The following is a 21,764-nucleotide window of genomic DNA, read 5'->3' on the forward strand; positions in this document are numbered from 1 at the left end:
GTGTTAATGTATAGTTCCTGTTGAGACTTCTGGGACAAAAGGTGCTGTAATAAACATACTTCTTGCCAGCTGTTCTCTTGTAACGGGAATAGAACTGGGTCAGCCTAGAAATATCTGTGCTACCTCTGGATCAGACAAGCGTGACCAGGGTAGAAAAACTGTTTGCCATACGGTAATTGTTGGCCTATGAAGATGTTGAGATTAACTGATAGTAAATCATAACAATATAGTACCAAGTCTGGGACCCATTCAAGCAAAAGTGATGAATAGACAGAGATTAAAAAAACTGTGACTTGTCTGAGAAAAATTAAGTGGACAAACAGCTATTTTCACTACAGTGGGGTCTGTCTGTTACTAGTACCTGCAACCGTAAAACTTCATTTCAAAGTTAGAAGTGAAGTGACTCCAACACGTCACAGAAAAACTTGTATTCCTTGGTGTTATTTTTTAAGGTTTCTGAAAATAAGCATGTTTTTTGTTTGTGTTTCCAAAAATGTGGTAATTTTTTTAGATATTAATCAAGACTCCATAAAATAAACCTGTGTTGTGTGAGAGAACATGACACATAACCCTTTGAAAACTGGCTAATTCCTAGGTGAATAACACCAGGGAAATAGCTGTTTTGCAAGGGCCGGTTGGCAATATTAGTGTAGGATATTCCTTATGATTTCCTGAAATAGAAATATAGGGCAGAGGTTGGGATTCTTGGCTGCATGAAAAATTGCCCTTATGCCACTTTATGCAAACCTCATTGTCTGGCAACCTACGCTTCTCAAAGGACCTGCCCATGGTTTTCAGCTCTAGCAGGGGGCACATAGATTGGCAGAAATGTCTGAAAGGCAGATGAAAATTGGGGCAGGTTTAAGTATGGAGAACCAGCAGCACTCAACAGATGAGGCTTAGGAGAGAAGGAAGTGACCTGAAAGAATGATAAGGACGGGGAGGAGCCCATTTTTGGTGGGAGAGAGCTTCATTGGCGGTAGAGGAGACTGAGAAACTGGCAATTAAAATATTCTTTTTCAGTGCCTTACTGTATTGAATGAAGAAACCAACACTCTATGATGTATAAAATAAGCATCCAACCAAGGGCAGAGAAACTGAAGATGTCAGAATGTAATCAAGAGGCAACACCCAACAACAATATAGTCTAAGCATGTCTAAATATGAAACAAACACAAAAGGGTGTGTTCCTTTCCTAAGTGTGACAATGAAACTGTCAACAGAGAGATCTGGAGACATAGTTAAGAGATGAAAACATATTTCAGTCATGACTGCTGCTAAAGAAGCCTGCTTAAATTGTGTGCTTCACTATTTCTCACATACCTACTTTCAGCAATTAAGCAAATCTGGTAGACATGATAAAATGAAATAATTTACTTACCCATAGTTCTTTTTCTCTGACATCACATTTTCTTAGACAATGTCTTAGTTGTTACATGAAACAAAATCATGTTACTGCAGCATTAAGATTGGGAAATCAAGCCCACAAAATTCAGGAAATTCCAAAAGTTTAAATTTCCATTAGAGCCTTTTCTGAAAATACTTTTGAATTTCGGGGCTGTGGGAGGGGAGGATGTCTGGATTTAATTCCTTGGAACCCAACCCACTTCTACAATGTTGGTTCCAGGTCACATGCAAAACTAGAAGGGGTGTGCTGTCCAGTTGTTGCTATGATTATTATTACAGGCAGGGCTGGTAGCACCGCCTATTATTAAGGTTGCTGACACTTCCCATTATAAGACTCTGTTTTTATGTGTTTATAAACTTTGTCAAACTTTAACCATTGAGACTGAAATTTTCCATGCTGGGTGTCTGCCTCAGGCTGATTAGTATTTTTTTTTTTTTAAATGTCAGCCACAACAGTCCAGCCATTTCTGAGATTGAGGCTAGGGAAAACAATGCTTTTCAGTGTTAAAAAAAAAAAACTCTGGTGAACTTGTCTTTAGAAACCTGTATTGCCCCCAAGCTTTGGAGGAGGGACTTCAAATTTGGTAAGGTGTGGCCTTTTGGGTCAAGGATGTAGCTTCTGCTGTCCCCATGATAATGTGCCCAAATCTGACCATGTTATAAACCTTAGAAATAAATCACAGTTTGCACATGCTCAGTAGAGTAACTGCTAAAATCTTTGAAGTTTTATGTCCTCAATGACCATGCTCAAGCCTCTAGCAACTCCTGTGCGTGACCAGACTCTGTATGCACCATCCCCTCACAGCTCCTCTATGTAACCAGACAGCACAAGCATCCTCCCCACAGAGTGACTAGGCATACTCCAGCCCAGGGCTACGGGGGACTTCCCTTATCATGGCTACCCCTGGCTGCTCCAGGCTGGGGTGGATCCCACCACCGGAACTAAGAGTGGGAGCCTTGTCCCCCCTGCCCCGGGCTGTGAATAACCTCTCTGCTGGCACTCAAGCAGCCTGGAGAAGGAAGTCACCAGATTCAAATGCAAAGGGGACTTGAGTAGGACATTGCAGAGGAGGCCCAGGGGAGTAGATTGGGACAAGGAGCCTGGGGAGCAAAGACTGGGACTGGCTAGGCCAGGAGACTAGGTCTGGATGCTGGGGAGGGAAATGTAGTGGAAGACGGGGAGACAGCAGGTATGTGTAAGTGGGGGGAACTAAGACTGAGGAATCAGGTAGGGGGAACTGGGAATGAATGGGATGGGTGGGGAAGAGGTCGAGGGAGGGGAGACAGTTCTGACAAGGAGTGGAGGTTGAACTGGGACTAGGCAGGCAAGGAGATTGTGACAAGGAAATGGGGAGGCAAGGACATTGAGGCTGGATGAGAAGCCTGGGGTGGGAGACTGGGACTGGGAGCCAGTGGGCTGGGGAACCTGGTGGGTGGTGGTGACAGATTGAGGAGTGAAGGTGGGAACTGGGACTGTCTGGGCAAGGAGACTGGGGACAAAGAATCAGGGGATGGGGTGTGGGGAAGACAGACTTGCTGGGAGTGGAGAAGAGTGGGACTGACAGTGAGGAGCAGTGAGGGTGGGATGTACTGGTTAAGGAGAATGGGACGAGCACCTGAGGAGCGGAGACTGGACTAACTGGGTGAGAATGGGATTGAGATGAGCAGCCACTGGTGGAATAGGGAAAGGACTGGGACAGGCACAGGTTGGAGAGGATGGGGCACAAGGGATCAGGCTTGGGGAGATTGAGCAGAAGAGTCTGTGCCCACTAGAGAACACTCCCACCATTCTTCTTCTGTCAGCAAATATCTGTGAAACAACTGCCAAGTGTCCCATCCTCCTTCAGCGCTGGTCTTCATAGAGGATAACCACCTATTACTGCTATCTGTTACTCTATTAACTCAGTGACAGAGGACTGTGTGGTGGATCTAAAGGTTCCAACCATGCTGATGAACCATGTCAATATGATGACATATGGAATTTCTGTTTTTTCTCTTTGATTTTTTAAAAACCTAGGAGATTACACACAAAAAACCTATGTTAAAAGAACATTAAGGTTATAAAGTTGAACACTCAAAGGTTAGGAACTCAATGGGAGCAGTGTTTGACTACATTAAGTACTATACAATGCTAAGTACTCTGAAAAATTAGGTCCTCGGTGTCTCAAATTGGGCTTCCAAAATTAGACAATACAGACAATTTGACCTTATTCTCTCTATGCCTTGGTGCTCCATCTGTGAAACAGAAAGAATACCACCCTCTCCTTCCATAGGAGTGTTATGAAAATAAATTCATTAATGTTTGTGAAGCACTTAGATACACACATTGAACAGTATGGCAAAAAATTATCAAACAGTTTCTCATAAAATGAGCACTGTCAATTCTGTGAAATGAATGAGGCAGGAATCTCGTGGAAACAACAGCATGTGATCATGTAATTAAAAACTACCATAATGCACATGTATAAGGGGGCTGAATTAAGGTTACACAGGCAAGATTATTTCTGGCATTTTCTAACCTCTGAGTGCTTGACTTTGCAACCTTAGTAACATTCTTCTAATGTAGTGTCTTATGTGTAATTAAACTAGCCCATCGGGGATCCCATTCTGCTAGGCATCTAGGTAACATATAGGTAAATGACCATCTTTACCCCAAAGAACTTCCAATATAAAAGATAAGGTATTACAGTAGACGAGACAAATAAGCAAGCTGGGGGAAAATGGGTAAAAAAACAAACTAAAAACCAGGATATGCATAATCTGGTCTGAAGCAGTAATCACATCTCACCACCTGTCTAATTGTTACCAGATTGCAGTTTACTGTATACATTACATAAGAAACACTGAAGCTTTTCCCTCTTATAATAGGCAGCATGGGAGAAACTGTGAACATGGTTGTTGGTAAAGATGAGAACTGAGCACTCAAGGCTGGCATTATCCACAGAATGAAAGCATGAGGACACCTTCCCATAGGTCCTAGAGTTAAAAGTAAGATGGTGTTAAAACGGGAAGGGCTTTGAAAGTAAGAACTAGACTTTTGCGTACGATGCAGTGGATGAACTTAAGCCAGTGAAGGAACGTAAAGAGGGGAGTGACAGAATGACAAGTCCAGAAGAAGATTTTACCAGTAGCATTTTAACTTGAGGGGATCAGAGATTTCAGGTGTTGAAGAGGAGGAGGAGATCATGGTAGACAAGTTGTAAGATGACCAGGCCTTGGATAAGAGTTTTGGCAGGGTAGATAACCTTTCTTGTGTAAGTTCTGAAGACATTGTCCAGGAAGAAGCAACAAAACTGGATGAGTGGATCAAAACAAAATCCAATGGCTGGACATTGAGGTTAGACAAATTCAGACTAAATGTAAGGTAATTTTTTTTTAAACAGTGAGGATGATTAACCATTGGAACAATTTACCAAGGGGTTGTGGTAAATTCTCCATCACTGGACATTTTCAAATCAATATTGGATGCTATTCTAAAAATATGCTTCCACTTCAAATATAAATCATTCAGGGAAGTCCTACAGGCTGTGTTATAAAGGAGGTCAGACTAGATCAGCGGTTCTCAAACTGCATTGTACCGCGACTCCCTTCTGACAATAAAAATTACTACCTGACCCCAGGAGTGGGGACTGAAGCCTGAGCTTGCCGCCCTGGAATGGGGGTCTCAAAGCCTGAACCCCACTGCCCCCGGATGGGGTAGAGGACCTGATGTTTGGCAAAGAAGAGGTCATTAGAGGCTTTAGTGAGAATGGTTTGGTGAAGTGTGGAAGTCAGATTGAAGATGGAACTGGAGGTGAAGAATTCCAAACAACAGTTGCAGCTGGTGCACTTCATCAGTTTGGAGATGAATGGAAGAAGTGAAATGGGACAATAGTGTGAGTAGGTGATGGGATCAAGGCTGGGTTTTTTTTAAGATCAAGTCTGGATGCAACAACAACAAAAAATTTACATCCTCATAATTTAAGAATACTGGACAGATTTCACAAGACAAGCTAAATATTAAGTTTTTAGCGTCAAGATTTTCTCCATTTTCTTGTTGAGTTATGCAAAAGCAAAGTTTCAATTACAACATCAGAAAACTAAAAGCTAGTACCAAGAATGGAAATTTTCAGCTATAAAGAACTTCCTTTTTAGAACATTTATTTTTTCTATTTTATTCCAATTTAATTTTTAAAGACAGACACTTATCCAGTTGTCTAAGCATTTTTTGCAATACTTAAAATATATAAACCGAGGCCAAATTTAAGTATATACTGAGAAAGTAATCCTTTTTAATTTGCTATGTAAATTTGAAATTATAGAACTGCATAATGACCTAAAAACAAGACCATGGCCAAGATATTCTAAAGTGACTTTGGGTGCTTTATTGGATGCCTGACTTAAAACATCTTAAAGGACCCTGATTTTTGGAAGGTGGATGCACAGCACATTCTGAAAAGCCTAACTATTTTCAACTCCCAAGTACCCCAAAAATGAGGCACCCAAAATCATGTTACCTGAAAATATTGCCCAATAAAACTATAATCCAAATACACTTATCCTCCAATCAAGCTCCTTCAGCCTCAGACCACCTGACTCATCATCCCCTATGAAGAGTGAAAGAAGGGAATTAGAACAGAAACTGTATCTCAGCCATAATAGTGTTTTCCTCTCATGAAAGCCATAACAGAGCAATACCTATATTTCAAAATTAAGCATAAGCTATGGAAACTGACTAGTATATTCTTGGAATGAGAGAAGTGGCATGATATAGTTTCCATTCAAATTCTAAACCAAATCTTCAAGCACCATACTCAATGCAGATGACTTTCTGATACATTGGAGCTAGATGTGCGATGCCAGTTTTGTACTCTGCAGACACCATTAGGCACTACTCCAGCAAGGATGAATTTATATTTCTGTTAGTATGGTATATACGCTTAAGGCCACGCTTAATATCATAAGGCAACTAACCCAAAGTCATTTGAAACTCTCTGGACTACTCATTTTAATATACAAGTTATATATAATGAGCTATTAGATTAAAAATGGTCTTACCTATAAACTTTCCTTTGATGTAGCATGTCTGACCACCCTATAACATGGGCGTGGGTCCTCTTCTCCATCAAGAGAGTTAGAGGCACTTAGAGCCAACTCCCAGACGGTGACACCAGACCCACAACCATATGCTTCTTAAAACAGTTTATGTGAATAGCTGTAAAAAAAAAAAAAGACTCTAGAACATCCAGTTAGCAATCCAGACATTAATTCCTCTGGTAATGATCAGCTTTTGATACTTTCAGCTTAAATAGATGCATTTCATTCTTAAAACCTAGGCTTTACATGCTGCTTCCAGGGTTGTTCTGGTAATCCTGACCTTCTCCCAGAGAAAAGGATTTAGAGGTAAAGACCAAAGTGCTCTTTCTGTCTTCCTCTTAAAGGTACATCTGGCAAACCTAAGCACAATCAGTTAGTAAAGGAAGATGAACAGGAAGGAAAATATCAAGGCTCTCATGATTTAATTTGATTACATGCATTTCTAAAGCGTCTATTCCCTTAATACCCAGAAACTATCACATGATGTTAGAAGAACAAGCCCCTCAGATAAAAGGAATAAAGCTTTTAGCCCCTCCACCTGAGTGATACTTTCCTTTTTTTGGTTTTTAATTTACCACAGAGTAAGACTGGTAGTAAATACTACTTCTACTGAGCCTGATATAGAGAGTTTATGAGGTCTGGAAGATGTAAGGACTGAAGCCTGGCAGCTTCAAGAACACAGATCTGATTTTTATTTTTTTTAACAGCTTTGTGTCTAAAGGTATGCCTGTGCTTATGGAGGTATGTAGAATACATGCCCAGCTAGCATGGGTATAAATAGTGCAGACAGTGAGGCCCAGCTTAGTCAAGTAGAGTGCCCTATACTTCTAAACTACCAGGGTATATATAACCTACACTGCTCTCCACCTGCTGAAGAAGTGCCTCCCATATTTACACTTATTTTTAGCAGCATAGTGTCCTGTTGATTCCCTGCTGTTAGAGCCTTTCCCCACTGCAGTGAAAGGCTTTGGCAGTGGTGAAAGGCTCCGGCAGAGCTTGTTGCTGAAGCCTTTCCCTGCTGCCTCCCTCCTGCCACAGCCTTTTGCTGCTGACTGTAGCTACACATAACAGTGATGTGTGGACACAGTCTGCTTTTACTGTGGCACGTAGCTATATGTGTAGTGCCCGTATCTACATGCCACCCTAAGTGTGGGGAGTGCATAAAGAGCAAGAATGTTAACCCCTTCAGATTTGTCATCTTTAAGTTTTAGAAATAAGGGCCAGAATTTTTAGAAATAAAAAGCCAGAACAGGTTTTCATTACTGTGAATTGCAACATAGCACTTTCTAGCCTTCTCCCTCAAGCCAACAGGACTAGGAATGCACATTTCTGCTATTAGATATTGGAAGAAGCTAAGACTTTTCCTCATGAGTGGTGAGACTTCATCAGCCCCAAACAGTCTATGGCCAAACATTCCGTTTCAGGGCTTCTGACCAGGTTGATAGCGCAACTCTGCCTCCTTTTCAATTCAAGGCTTTTAAAGTCAATTCAGGACAGTAGCAAGCAGTCCTCTCGTTACCGCTCTTCTTTCCTGGTGGAAAAATATTGAGTTTTAAAAACAGTAATATACAACCTAAGGGATCTTTCCAGGAACAGGACCCACCCACCACGCTGGTTTGCTCCTCCCTCCCCCAGCATGGCAGATCCAGTCAAACAGAGCAAGTAAATGTGAGACGGTTCTCCATCTGTGAAATGGCCACAGAAAGGTAACTCTGCAAGCTCTGCTCCCAGTCCACCACCATTGCTCTGCCAATGGAAAGGGTGCCAAGTGTGAATGGTGAGTTGGAGCTTCACCTCTTTCCCCACCAGGCAAAACTCACCCAAACACTTCCAAAAGGGCAGGTCAGTTTTCCGCAATGCTTGGGACCCAGCAAGCATGGCAATCTTCTCTAAAATTCCAGCAGTATAAATTCAAGTATTCCCCAACCTCCTTTGGACCCATCCAACTCCAGCGGGGGAAGCTCCACTCTCTTCTCAGGTACCTCAGTGACTAAGATCTGGGCTCCCTGAGGGCTGACTTCCTGCATTTCCTCTTCAATTGCGTGTTGGACAGTGAGGGAAATAGGAGCTTGAGGCCCTCTTTGAATACTAAGACAGAAGTGGGAGAACTATGTAGGAAGAGTGATTGTTCCCCTGACAGCGATAGGAATCAACCACTAAACTGGACCAAAAAACGCCTACAAATCTAAAAACTCTAGAAAGCATAAAAGAGGAAAAGGGGCATTACAAAGCCTCAGCTTCTTCCATTAGCCATGGCATGGCAGTGAGACTGAACAAGAAGTATTAATTCTTAGGGCAAAAAGCACTCAGATTGTGTTGCAATCTCTGATAACTGCTGACACAGAGCAAAAGGGATGCCTGGAAGCTGGAACAGCAGATCTTGTGATAGTGTTGCAGAGCGTATACTAGTATCCAGAATCACCATCTCCTGTCCTCCATTGAGCACATGAATTCAATGGGGAAAAAACCAGAGGTCTTGTCATGGAACTGCCTGGATTTGAATGTCTCAAGAAAGACACTTCAGGGAGCAGATGTTCCTCTCTTGGCACCTCCTGCCTTAGCCACTTGCATAGAAATTAGCCACCTCAAAGGCTGAGACCCCAGGTATGGGGATGTACCAACATTTGACACAATTCTTAGTTTTGCTTGTAATGATGCATGGAAATTTGGTTGGGAGATCGCTTTAATGGCCTTATGAGGAGGAACCCAAATCTATGCTGATGTGGGCAGCACTGACACTGAACCGTCTTGGCTGACTGCAATTTTAGTCATGAGAGTTTATCGAGCCTTGTTTACTTCCATAAATCAAAATCCAAAGAAAAGCAAAGGCCTGAAATACCACAACTCAGCCATAATAGTTTGCTTCTGCAGCTCATGACTTGTTGAATAGTCTGCTCCCTAAGAAGTAAAGCACCACAGCTCATTTGCAGTGACATTTCCTAAGGGATACTGCACAGCTCAATGATTTGGAGGTTTGGGGGGGTATGATTTTTTCCTGTTACAGGATTTGACTATTACACTGTACAGTATATGTGAGTTGCACATGGAGAGGCTCCACGTAAATGAAGTGCACTATTTTTATTATTATATATAAAAAAAGTTATTACAGTGTGTTTAAAACATACTGGAAAAGGAATTTTATGACTGTTTCTGAGCTGCATTTTAAAGGATGCTTCCTATGGCTTTATTATCAATAAAGTTAATACATTGTAAGAAGGAATTTCAAAAGGTGATTGGGAGTAACTAATTTTCAGAACATTTCTGTAGGCACATAAGAGAAATTAATTTGTCTTTTAAAGAAACAAAAAAAAATGGATATTGTGGCTACTCTCAGATACTTCAGCCTCTAACAATATATCTTGTGAAAATATTGTTATGCTTGACTAAGGCTGCAGCTCTTGTGTCAACCAAGTGAAAAGCCAAGTCACTTTGGTAGCCTGTAGATTCTAATAAAGATTTTTATCATATCTAGGAGAGATTTAATTTAAAAATAAAAATCAAAGAACCAGTAGAAGTAACACTGATATGTCTATTTCAAATATGAATAGATATGTCTATTTCAAATATGAATCTCTCTCACCTTTCAGGATTTTATAATTGCCAAGCAACAAGTTTGCATTTTGTTTCTCTTCTGACTTTAGAGTACATTATAAGTTATATTCCTTCTTAACTTCTGGGAATCTTTAATACGTGCTTGTTCAAGTTCTAGTTTACAATATTTTTTATAACATGTAACTGTAAGATGGTCAATTCTTAAGAATGCCCTCAGTTGGGTATTAGAAAAGAATGAGAGAGAACACTTATTTGTAAAGCTCATCTAAACTAAAAGGACACTCACAGGTTCTTTGACAGTAAGAGGCTTGGGAAAAAAAAAGACCAGGTTAAAAGATTTTAATGTATCTTTGCCCTATTGTTTAGTAGTCAATCCTCCCTTAAAAAAAAAGTTACACCAACAATTTAAATGGTTTCTTCCCCTGTGTAATGTAGATTGTAAAAACAAAAGTAAAAAGATCTAAATTTACTTTTCACCGTTTATGCTCTTTTCTTCCTTTTGTATAGTATAGCCATCTTGGGCAGTGAGACTAATTTATCTCACTTTTGTTTACAATCAAATTTTAATTAATTTTTTAGTTTTCATATATTGAGGTTGCTGCATTGTTTGAATGAGGGGTCAGCAACCTTTCAGAAGTGCTGTGACAAGTCTTCATTTATTCACTCTGATTTAAGGTTTCGCATGCCAGTAATACATTTTAACGTTTTTAGAAGGTCTCTTTCTATAAGCCTATAATATACAACTAAACTATTATTGTATGTAAAGTAAATAAGGTTTTTAAAATGTTTAAGAAGCTTCATTTAAAATTAAATTAAAATGTAGAGCCCCCTGGACTGGTGGTCAGGACCCAGGCAGTGTGAATGCCACTGAATCAGCTCATGTGCCGCCTTCGGCACACGTGCCATAGGTTGCCTACCCCTGGTTTGAATCATAAATCCTGCAGGTAAATTTTTTTTTTTAATGAAATTCATTGAAACATTTTCACTGGTAGACTTCCTAAACAATTTTTTTTGAAGGGACATTTTCCCAACACATAAAATGAGTTTTGAGGGTAGCTACACATATCTATAAGGGGTTCCCATATCCACAGATGACTGATACAAAGATGGAGGACTCATAAGAAAGAAGTCTGTCTTGCTACAGCCTCAAGTGTTCACTAGCCACTACCCTTTTTACTTCCCCAGCTACTTCCCTTTTTAAAGTAAAACAACCCCCCCTTTTTTGCAAATACGTATCTTTCAACAATATATTTGAAGCAGTGTTATTCAGAATTTCACCTAAATACCAGGAGAGCCAATACTTACTATGTATTAGTGATATAAAACAAAAATGATGTCTCTTCAAATACCATTGGCAAACAATGACAATAGATATTCACCCCTTACTAATGAAAATGTCACCACATCCATGCTGTAAGGATGAGGAAAATTTCTTAAGTATTGCTTGATGAAAAAAAATTTTTTTTTGGCGGAGGGGTCAATGGAACTAATTTACTGGTTATTAAGGGCAGCATAAGTTATTACTACAAGTATTTTTTGGATGGATTAATGAAAGGACTGCTTCAGTGAGCAGAATTTCTATGGAGGTAATAAACTAACAATAATGAATGTGTAGGAGTATACCACAGGTAATAACACCTCTGTAGAGAAATAATTCATAGAACTTCCATATTGTATTTGTCATATTTTAATGGCAATAATCTAATTTTGTATGAGTGAATTTTTTTAGTTCTTGCTCCTTAATGTATAAACTATAAAATAATAGAACCCAGAACACATCGTAGAGAAATTAGCTACTTTTTTTTAATACAGATGTAGTACAGAATGTTTAATTACAGCAGGACAGTGCTTCCAGTTAAATAAAATTTAAAACCTTTATTTCCCCAAATATAAAATTACTAAATTAGTGTCTTAAAAGAACAATAATATGGTAAAAGCTTTAAATTACATCACCATTAACAGAATATGATCACCTATTTTGTATTCCATTGCTTTGGCAAAAGGGATGATTTTTTTCAAAACAGTGTATAAACCTAACATTGCAAAGACTGTATACATCTTCATATTGCACTTATTTATATACAAGAATAAACAAACTGTATATAGCATATACTTGGAATGAGCACAAATATGTCACAATTAAATTTAAAGCAGAAGGCTTGAGAGCTGCTATGACTATTTAAAAATTGTTTAGAAATGTAATACATTTATGTACAGAATCTATGGACTGTATTAACAAACAATATGTACAAATCAGTTTACCACTACTTATATTCTAGTGTAACTTGGTGCTTGGTGTTCATTAATACAGACCTTTGGTTGTACTTAATTTTTCCATCAGCTTTAAGCTCACATACTTTCAATATGCCGACAAGGTATAAAATGGAGCACAACAATTTGTCAATGGTACAAAAGCTGCTAGTGTCAGTTCCATTAAATTAAAAAAAAAAATTAGTGTCTCGATCTAGTCCCAAAATAGTTCTTGAACTTGGAATCAATCTGTATGTGCCATACATAAAAAGAATATCTGAATATTATATATCTGCAAATGTACATTCTACACCACCGTTTTGTAATGTGCCATTCATTTTAATAATACTTTCTAAGGAAAAAGAGAAATTAACTATCATAAAAGTCCCCAAGACAGACCTCTGCAAAGACATGAAAACTTTTAATATTGCCAGCAAAACTTAAAAATATATGCTCACCTTTCTATTTAAAGAAGTCTACCACCACTATTGTTTATTCCCGCCAGTCCCGAGATTTAGTGTGCTCAGTGTTTTAGTGTGCTAATTTACATGGCTTGCACGTGTCCAATATTTAGCTTTAAAATCATCCTGAGTGTGCAAATAATAAAGCAAATCCATGCATATATTAAGAAAAATTACTTTCCTTTACAAAACACTCATGCAACTGAAGAAGAACTGGGAATCCCATGAACTGCTGTGCTTGTTGGAGTTCCACTTATGGCGTTGAAAATGTGTAGTGAATTAGACATAACACTGGTCTTTTCTTCAACAGGAACAATCTTAAATGGAAAATAAACAGAGCTATAACTTTACCCAAAAATTGATCACAGGTACACAAAATCACATATAAAATAATTAAATAAACTCAATAAAACAGTGGGGTATTTTCAGAATGTATAATTTATCTAGTCTATTTTTCATATTGTCTTCAATGGCATACAATTTTCTCTTTTGTGGTGGTTAACATTATTCCCAGGAATCCAATTCTAGTATTGCATTGGGTGCTAAACCTTGCTACAACATCAGATGATACACCTTCCTAATTAAATGATTATACTTTTCTTGCTAGCTGAGACTCAGACAGCTCCCCTTTCACAAGTTAACAATAGAAATAACTCTGATGGAAGGAGGAAGCAATCATCAAATCTCAGCTAGTTTGGAAAAATGCAGACAGACAGTGGGCATTATAAAAATGAAAGTCCATTTGTAGACCATTCACGTCTCAGCCAAACACAAAAAAGTTTTACTCTTGACTGTTGTCAGAGAAAGAATTATGGACAATTTCAATGATAAATATAAAAAATGCTAATACAAAAGCTTTGTTAATCATTCAAAACCCTTGCTGTGCTTTGCCACTAGGGCTGCTCTTCCACCATTCTCCCTCTGAAACTAGGTTATCTTCTTCCCTAATGGCTGTGTTATTTCCATACCAGGAGTGTGGAACAGCATATTCCTCAGGATGGTGCCTATGGACTCACAAAAAAGGTATCTTACACAGTGAGAAATGGCCACTCTGACTCCATAATATACTTTGGATGTAGGAAAAAGGATTAAAGAGACCTAAAGTCTATTCCTAAATCAAGTCAGTTTTGTGCCATGAAGCAAAGTGTTCATCCTGTGCTACAGTTGTAAAAAGGAATTATACAAAACTAGAGAGAGACCCTGAAATCAGAAACAAAAAATATTACCATCCCATCTGATCATGTTTGCGAGCAGCAGAGGAGAGAAAGAGAGAAGTCTGTTAAGATTCATTTGTATATAAAAAAACCCCTTCATATAACATTTAAAGTTTCTTGCAATCAACTGTTTAATCTCTATACTAATTATTTAGGGCAGTTGATATTAATTTGCTTTTTCATTGCCTGCAGAACAAAAATTAAATTGCTGAAATGTTCTGTGAATTTCTGAACTATAGAAATAAGGTACAGTCACATAAAATCTATTTTTTAAAGAATTCAAAATGAATTCCAGATAAAAGGCTTCCTGTGAATTATAATTTGTAATTAAAATTTAAATTTACACTGTAATTTTATTGCTCAATAAGGACCTTCAAATGTTGAAATTTAATTTAAAACTTGTAAAGAATGACTCATTTCACTTTTAACTAACATTTAACTGAATTAGCACATTTTCTAATGTATCATATTTGTATAAGAACATCATACTGGCAATATGATGACAGTAGTGTACATTACTGCAGCCTTATAGTAGATCATGTATCAGGTTTTACAATCACAGGAAGGGAAACTATGTAAGGGAATCAATTTTATCCTCATGCCCCATGTCTATTCCTCAAACATCTACTCCTAACGTCCTGCACTCATCTTAAATCAATTTTTTCCTAGTTCTGCTTAACGTCTCTATAATCCCTCCTCTCGCTCATGTTGCTAAAATGCTATCATCTTTCTAGACTTTTAACTGCAGTGTTATTTTAGATTCCTCAATCTCCTCCATCCTCTTGACCACATTCAAGTTCTCATTATGTCCTATTATTTCTTCCTATGTAATATTAACATACAGCCTTTCCCTCCCCATTGCCATTGCTAAAGCATTTGTCCACATCTTTGCCATTTTCCTCTTATTATTGTAATGCTCTTCTCTATGGCCTCCTATGTCTCACATATACCTCCGTTATCTTATCCAAAATATGCTGCTGCTCAGTCAACACCTGTCATTAAAGCCATATTATCCTTCTTTTTGAACGTCTCCACTGGATTCCTGCCTTTTACCACATCAGGTTCAAATATTATTAGTCAAACTGTCCCATTTTTTGTCCACCAAGCACAATCTCATTTCTTCTAAACCCACTTCTTTCCTATATAGACGTCCTCATTTGCACTGTTGTCCCAAGTCTTTTCTGCATTCAACTATAAGCTCTTTGCAGCAGGGAAAAAAATTCACTCTAGAGCTGTTGAAAGGTCATATACATTTATGCCAATATGTACAGGGCCGGCTTTAGGAACTGTGGGGCCCGATTCGAATACCCGGCCACGGTCCAGGTCTTCGGCAGCACTTCGGCGGCGAGGGGTCCTTCACTCGGTCCGGACCCCCTGCCGCTGCAGTGCCGCTGAAGACCCGGACTGCCGCCGGGTATGTAAAAAAATTAAAAAGGCACTAAAGCTGGCGCTGAATATGTAAATACAATTTTTATAGTTTTTGTAGAATAAATGTGTTTTCTATGCCCACATTATGCTGTGTGACACTATAAAAGTCGTGTGTGTAGTAAATGTTCTTCTTTGAAAAAGTATGATAGAGAAGATGTACGTGTGCGAATAGTCTTATATAGCACTTGCTATGCTCCAAGCTTCACCATAACATTTTGAACATGACGTTAACTAAAGACAATTAAGAAATAAAAAATTTAAAGATGATACACTGATGTAACTTACAGTTCTATGCATTTAAAATCCCACTCCTCTGCAAGAACAAGAACTCAATGAATGTTATTAAATGGAATTCACTCTACAGAACAGAAAACCCTTTGTAGGGAGAGATGACATTGTGAACAAGACTGTAAGGTGCCAATCACAAAATGAAATGAGTACAAAATGATTTATGGACAGATATTTAAATTCTATAATTAATATATCTAAGAAAATCATAGTTCACACTTACACAAAATATTTACTGCATATAACATTGTCAGAATGAATATTATTTCAGAAGAAAATTGTATATGTAGGTATTATACATAATTATAATATGTATGCTTAAGTTTCTTAAAAGAAAAAATCTTAGTATTTAAGTATTTTTTATTTTAAAGAAATTTTGGCTCAAGTCAACAAAAATGTCCTCTCTCAGCATTAAAAAGTGAAGTCTTAAGCCACCTCCTCTCTATTAAATTATTACTCTGTGACAATTAACATGGGATCATTTCAGTAAAACTTATGTAGGGTAAAGACTACTTACAGTAACTTTTGTACTTAGCTCCATGTAGACTACTCACTGACCGTCAATTTAAAAAAAAATAATTTATGGGTTTTTGTTGTATCCTTGTTGATTATTAATGATTATTTTAAAATATTAAATTATTTCATTTGCATTTGCAGTAAATGTGTGTGAACATTTACAAATATGACAAATTATTGACAAAATTAGAGAAAACCATGTTGTGACCACAGGACAGTAGGAGACTTCTGATGCAAGAGTAGAACACTGAAAAAAAAAAAGTTTGAATATTTCCCCTATAGGTAATGGTGCATATTATAGCATGGTTGACTATATCCTGGATGGCGTTTATATATAGTATTTAGGATTCAGTACATACTTGTTCGTGCATTATTTCAGAAAGTTCTTTTGCCATTTCTCTGTAGTTAGCCTTCATTTCTTCTTGATATTCTAACTGATCTTCCTTTATAAGTCGTTCATTTATACCCAAAGCAAGACCACAAGCCTCAACAAATTGTCTGAAGTTGTATAAAAAATAGAAAAGAAAAAGATACAACGTTTATGCAAAATCCAGAGGAGAAATGTCAAATGCTACTTGTTAGTTTTAGAATACCTTGTTAGTGTGGCAAGGACGTTGGTAATGTTAAAGTAAATGACTAAAACAAAACTTGCCTAAAACATCAGTCTTTAAAAAGTTATTCAGTGTACATTCAGACAGTTTACCTGAAAACTTCCTTCAGTAATTTCACTTTATTGTCTGGATACTTTTTGGTATTTGTGTCATCTAAGAAAGCTCTTGCATATGCTAATGGACCAGCATTAACCTAAAACAAGACAAAAGAATTTAAAATAAAGTTGATTTGCTATATTACCATATTGTCCCAGCTAAAGCATTTATATATATTTATACCTACACACATATATAGTGAAACAAATTGTTATGGCTAGGTTGGTTTGTTCTTCTTAAGTGAATTTATTGTTTGTTGAAAGTACTGAATAGATAAAATAGGAAACAAAACTCCTTTGTTTATTCAACAGGTACAACACATCAATATATTTCCCCATGCTGCCATCTCAATGTGATGCATCCTGACCTGGGGGACCTAGAGGGAAGGGTGGCAGCAAAATACAATCTCTGGTAAGACTGCCAACAAATAGGAAATTTGTCTTCCTTACTATGCTAGGTAGATGGTGAGCTCATACTGATCTGCTTATTTATCTCCATTATTTAACCCCCCCCCGCAAACTATCTAAAATTGTGCACACACCTTCCCTGTGCAAAAACATGCTCATGTTACTGTTACCCCATTCACTCTCTCCATTTTACCCACCTGCTGAGGCTCATCTTAAAGCATAAGATTGTAAACTCTTTGGGGAAGGCCTGTACAGTTCAAGACCTGGCTAGCACTTCCAGAAATAATGCTATCTAAATAAATATACAGTAACAATAAATATCTTTTTTTAGAGACAGCATGCTTAACAGTCCTTTACCAATGAATGGATCCTTCACCTGCTAGAATTGAGTCAATGAGAACTGAGAGACACCAGGGGCTCTCAAAGACCGGTCACATAGCTTCATTGAAAATATGAAAAATGCTAGAGCAATAGTTAAGCTAACAGGCTCAGGTAGTGCAGATTGGAAAGTCAAGACCTGGGATAGGAGATCACTACCACTGGGGAGAGAGATTGATGACCTCTACTATAGCTCCATTAGGCCCGAGTACCACAATCTTCTTGGCTAATTTGGGGAGCGGTGATATTTGTTTCTTCTACTAGTTCAGATAGTAGGAATAGTTCAGGAAAGTAGGTGGTAAGAGGGTTAGGGTCCTGTACATAAACCCATTTGGCCACCTGCGAGCCATAGTCTATTCTCAAAGATCGTCAATCTGCTTCTTCAGTGCCCAAATACCTACAACAGATTGGATGTAAATAACCTTTCTGGGGATGGCCTACCTTCTGGGATATCAGTTGAACACTTCCTGATTCAGAAACCATTTTGAATTTATCTGCCAACAGTTTGGTTCAGATGACTAGTGCCTGCCATGGTCATTGTATTGTCTGTTGTCTGGCTGAACCAGCGCATTCTACTATCGCAGGTGAATTAGCAGTCCTATGAAGCTAGCCTCATCATTTCTATCTCTAGGAATTTGATGCTTTGGAGACACTTTGACCATGGCCATGTTCCCTGCTTATTGCAGTCCTTCAGGGGTGCTTCCTATCCTAAAGTCTGTCATCTGTGGTGAGGATTTTGTGTCTGAATCCTACGGTCTTGTGGGCTTCTATTTCCACTACCAGATGAGGGCACTTCTTGTTGGGAATGGTTCTCAACCTTTGTTATTTATTAGTAAATATTTGTGATAGCACATAAATGACCCATTGGATGGGTACTGTGCAAATACAGATAAGAGATAATCCCCAACCTGGAGGCCTTACATTCTAAAAAAAATACCCCATCCTTTACGAGACAGGCTCTGTTGCTCCTAGGAGATGCAATATCTTTTTGCATTGGTTGTCATTTCTCACCCTCTCTCGAGGCTGGATGAGGTATAAAAGGAAGGGAGGAGAATGGAACTTCAGAGAGTATCAGTTATTGGGGTCTCCCAGACCCCTGCCTAAGGCTGACCAAAATCGTGCATCTAAGAAGTGAGATATCCACAATCGTAGATTTATTTCCGGGCAGAGACATGCTCAGTTGCAGTCTCACTAATGACTTGGACTGCAAGGAGGGTCTGGATTGACTTTTTGATCCAAGTTTCCTCATGATGCTCTGTTACCAGGAATCATTCTCTTTAATCTTTGTTGTGAGTAGGAATGAAAGGAAGTTCTGCCCTCACAGGGGAAGCAAACTCTTTGGCTTGTCTGTATTATTGTTTATTACCAATTCAAGCTTTTCCCTCAAATGAGAGTCTGCCAGAGAATTCTGAGGCACAGAGAATTTGCTAAGAGTAATTAACCTCTACCCAGAGTTGGAGCCAAAGTTGGTGTTCAGCTACAGAGTTTGTGGCTATGGCCCTCTCTGCCAGCCTCATAGAGTCCACGGATATGTCCATTCTGAAACAATAGCCAGGGAGTATTTTCTTTAGCAATGAAACTCATTGTGGTTTTGGAGGTGAGGCTTATGATACCATGTCCTTTGTGAAAAGTAGTTGCCAGAGTAGTTCTGATGATTCATAACAAAGCTTTAAAGCCACTTCTCAGGATGGCTCAGGTATGAGGCTTTAGGAAAGAATTAAACTTCTGCAAGAATTCTCACATTCTTACCCACAGATACATTAATCTTAAGGAGTATATGTTCTTGCCTAAAGAATTCTTCAAAGAAGGGCGTAGGGAGATGGAAAATTCTGTCTTGTTTGTGGACCTGCTTCCGGACTTTGCTTGCTCATCCTCTCTTTTTGGATGAATACTGATGGTGTCCACCACTTTCTTCAACAAGGCCTCAAACACATCTGGGAGAAAAGACTCTCTCCTGCTCATATGGCTTGAGGTTATCATGGTCTAAAGCTGACAGTTCCTCTTCTTTAGAGGATGAGCTAAAGTTCAGAAAGATCAGGATTCTTAACTTTTTCTTCTTTTCTGGCCTTTTATAAATGTTTAGGTTTCTATTTTTTGGGGGGGGAGGGTTGTCGCTGTCTAGGGATCAAAACCTTTTTCTAGATGGTGCACCCTTTTGAGTCTGAAATGGTTGCCAGGCTACTATTGGGGAAGTTTTTGAGAAGGGGCCCCTGTGTACTAACTACCTCTCAATTCTTGTAGGGGAGCCCAATGGTTCCTTGCTATGTGGACAACTCATTTCACACAAGCCAAACAGCTGTCACCTGACAATTTTATTCACTGTTATTAATTACTTTGATTAGAGTCATGCCTCATATTCAATACTTCCCAAAACTCCAAGTTCTTCAGCTCTTCATTCTATTTATCTCTATGGTAATTTCATTTTGTAAAGCATAGTGAGTGCATCATGAAATGAGCTGTACTGCATATAAGTATTGTCCCTGTACAATATAAAATTGTTGATGGACTCATCTTTGCTGAAGCTTAAATTTTTTAAACTGTGAGGACATAGCTACTTTTCCTATGTTAGTGTTTGAAAGCTACATAATCATCATTGCTCGCCATCTAGAAAAAGAGATGGTCACACTGAGCAGATCACCAATCTTCGTTCTTTAAATCAAAATTTGTAATGTAGTTCATTTTGAGGCCCCTGATAATTTCTCCCTTTAGTTTTTTGAATATAGAATCTCTGATACCATCCTCAGGTAGTTTCCTATGTCAACAACAGAGGGGAAGGCTAGCAGTGACTGCACTGCAATCCACAGAGCCTGCCTGAAAGCACCAGCCTACTGCTACTTCCAATGGCATCTTGTGTATGTATGTGTTGCACGCTGGTTGGAGACATCTTTTTTAACACTGTTTTACAACCTATCACAATTTTGAAATTGTCACATAATTATAAATAAAGAAACAAAAGGTTTAATAGCTAAAGGAAAACCCGTTTTAGAGATGGGCTTTCACCCTCAAAAGTGATGACGGTACAAATGAGTGGCTTTGAGAGAGAGAGAGAGAGAGAGAGAGAGAGAGAGTATATATATATATATATATATATATATATATATATAAATAAATAAACTCATGCACACAAAAGCTATATTAAAAACACCTCATTTAGGTTGTAAAGACAAGCACTCAAAAGTCAGAAAGTGCTAGATTTAAGGTTGTCGGGGCAACCTTAATTCTGTCCCTTTGTGCATCCATTGTGTCCACTAAATGAGGCCAAGGTCCTATGTCATAGAACAGTATGCCTGGAAAGTGCTAACCAACCTATATACTGCTTGCTACCAGTTCCCCCAATATCATCTCACACACGTATACAATTTTTTCCTCTTATAAATGTTCTCTCAACCCATGGTTTTTTTTTTAAACTTTATGTTCATTATCTGCTCCAATTTTCACTCTTTTCCCCTCCCTGTTCTGACACTTTTTGGGCTTCTTTTTTCAGAAAGCGTCTGACTGGAATTCAAACCTAAAAACGATTAAGTTGGAACAGAACATTTGAACCCAATTAAATGAATTAATTTACCCGTTATTTGAGAAGCTAGTGTTTTATTCCTGTTCCAGCCTCTCGCTCTGGAACCAAAAGGAGCTAAGATGGTCATACAAGTCAGTCACATAGCTTTGAGTCCTTTGTTTAATTGTCAAAAGCTGTTACGGATTGTTATGAAAAATAATCTAGTACAATGAATGATACATACTTTTTATATGAAACATTCAATAATTTCACATAAAAATGGACACTTTGTAAAGATAAAAATGCTGAAAGTTCATTTATCATATTTTGTTGGGGAAAGCAATATATGAAATCTGGTGCACAGGTAGGGATGTGATCTTACCTGAACACTGACACTTCCCTGTAGCTTTAGCTGCAGTTTGATCATATCTACTTCAGTTGAAGAACAAAGCTGCCTGAGCTCTGCAACCTTCTTGCTCATTTCATCAATGGCTACTTCAATTGGGTTTAGATCTGTATGGTGCTGATACATTACAGGAATGCGCTTTTTCACATAGGGGAAACAATGTATAGCTAGGAAAAAACAC

At 38.4% G+C, this 21,764-nt stretch overlaps 1 protein-coding gene and 1 long non-coding RNA gene across 15 annotated transcripts in view; one reads left to right on the plus strand and one right to left on the minus strand.

Annotated features, from left to right (window-relative positions):
• The window catches only part of LOC120369305, a 128,172-nt gene extending 106,923 nt beyond the window's left edge, over window positions 1-21,249 (plus strand). The window contains exons 7-8 of one of the 2 annotated variants that reach the window (XR_005583070.1): window positions 17,211-17,310; window positions 21,169-21,249. This is a non-coding gene — a long non-coding RNA (uncharacterized LOC120369305). Of the gene's footprint in view, window positions 1-17,210; window positions 17,311-20,428; window positions 20,497-21,168 lie in introns of those variants that run through there. The other variant, XR_005583068.1, reaches the window with a different exon arrangement.
• The window catches only part of DOCK9 (dedicator of cytokinesis 9), a 312,141-nt gene continuing 302,193 nt past the window's right edge, over window positions 11,817-21,764 (minus strand). For all 13 annotated transcript variants that reach the window (XM_039482322.1, XM_039482303.1, XM_039482396.1 and 10 more), the window contains 4 exons: window positions 21,560-21,750; window positions 16,896-16,996; window positions 16,552-16,690; window positions 11,817-13,063 (listed from right to left, as the gene is read on the minus strand). In XM_039482322.1, the coding sequence (XP_039338256.1) occupies window positions 12,941-13,063; window positions 16,552-16,690; window positions 16,896-16,996; window positions 21,560-21,750 (554 nt within the window). In that variant the 3' untranslated portion in view covers window positions 11,817-12,940. The remainder of the gene's footprint in view (window positions 13,064-16,551; window positions 16,691-16,895; window positions 16,997-21,559; window positions 21,751-21,764) is intronic.

Source organism: Mauremys reevesii, linkage group 1 (genome assembly GCF_016161935.1).
Source record: "Mauremys reevesii isolate NIE-2019 linkage group 1, ASM1616193v1, whole genome shotgun sequence".
Classification (NCBI taxonomy): domain Eukaryota; kingdom Metazoa; phylum Chordata; order Testudines; family Geoemydidae; genus Mauremys; species Mauremys reevesii.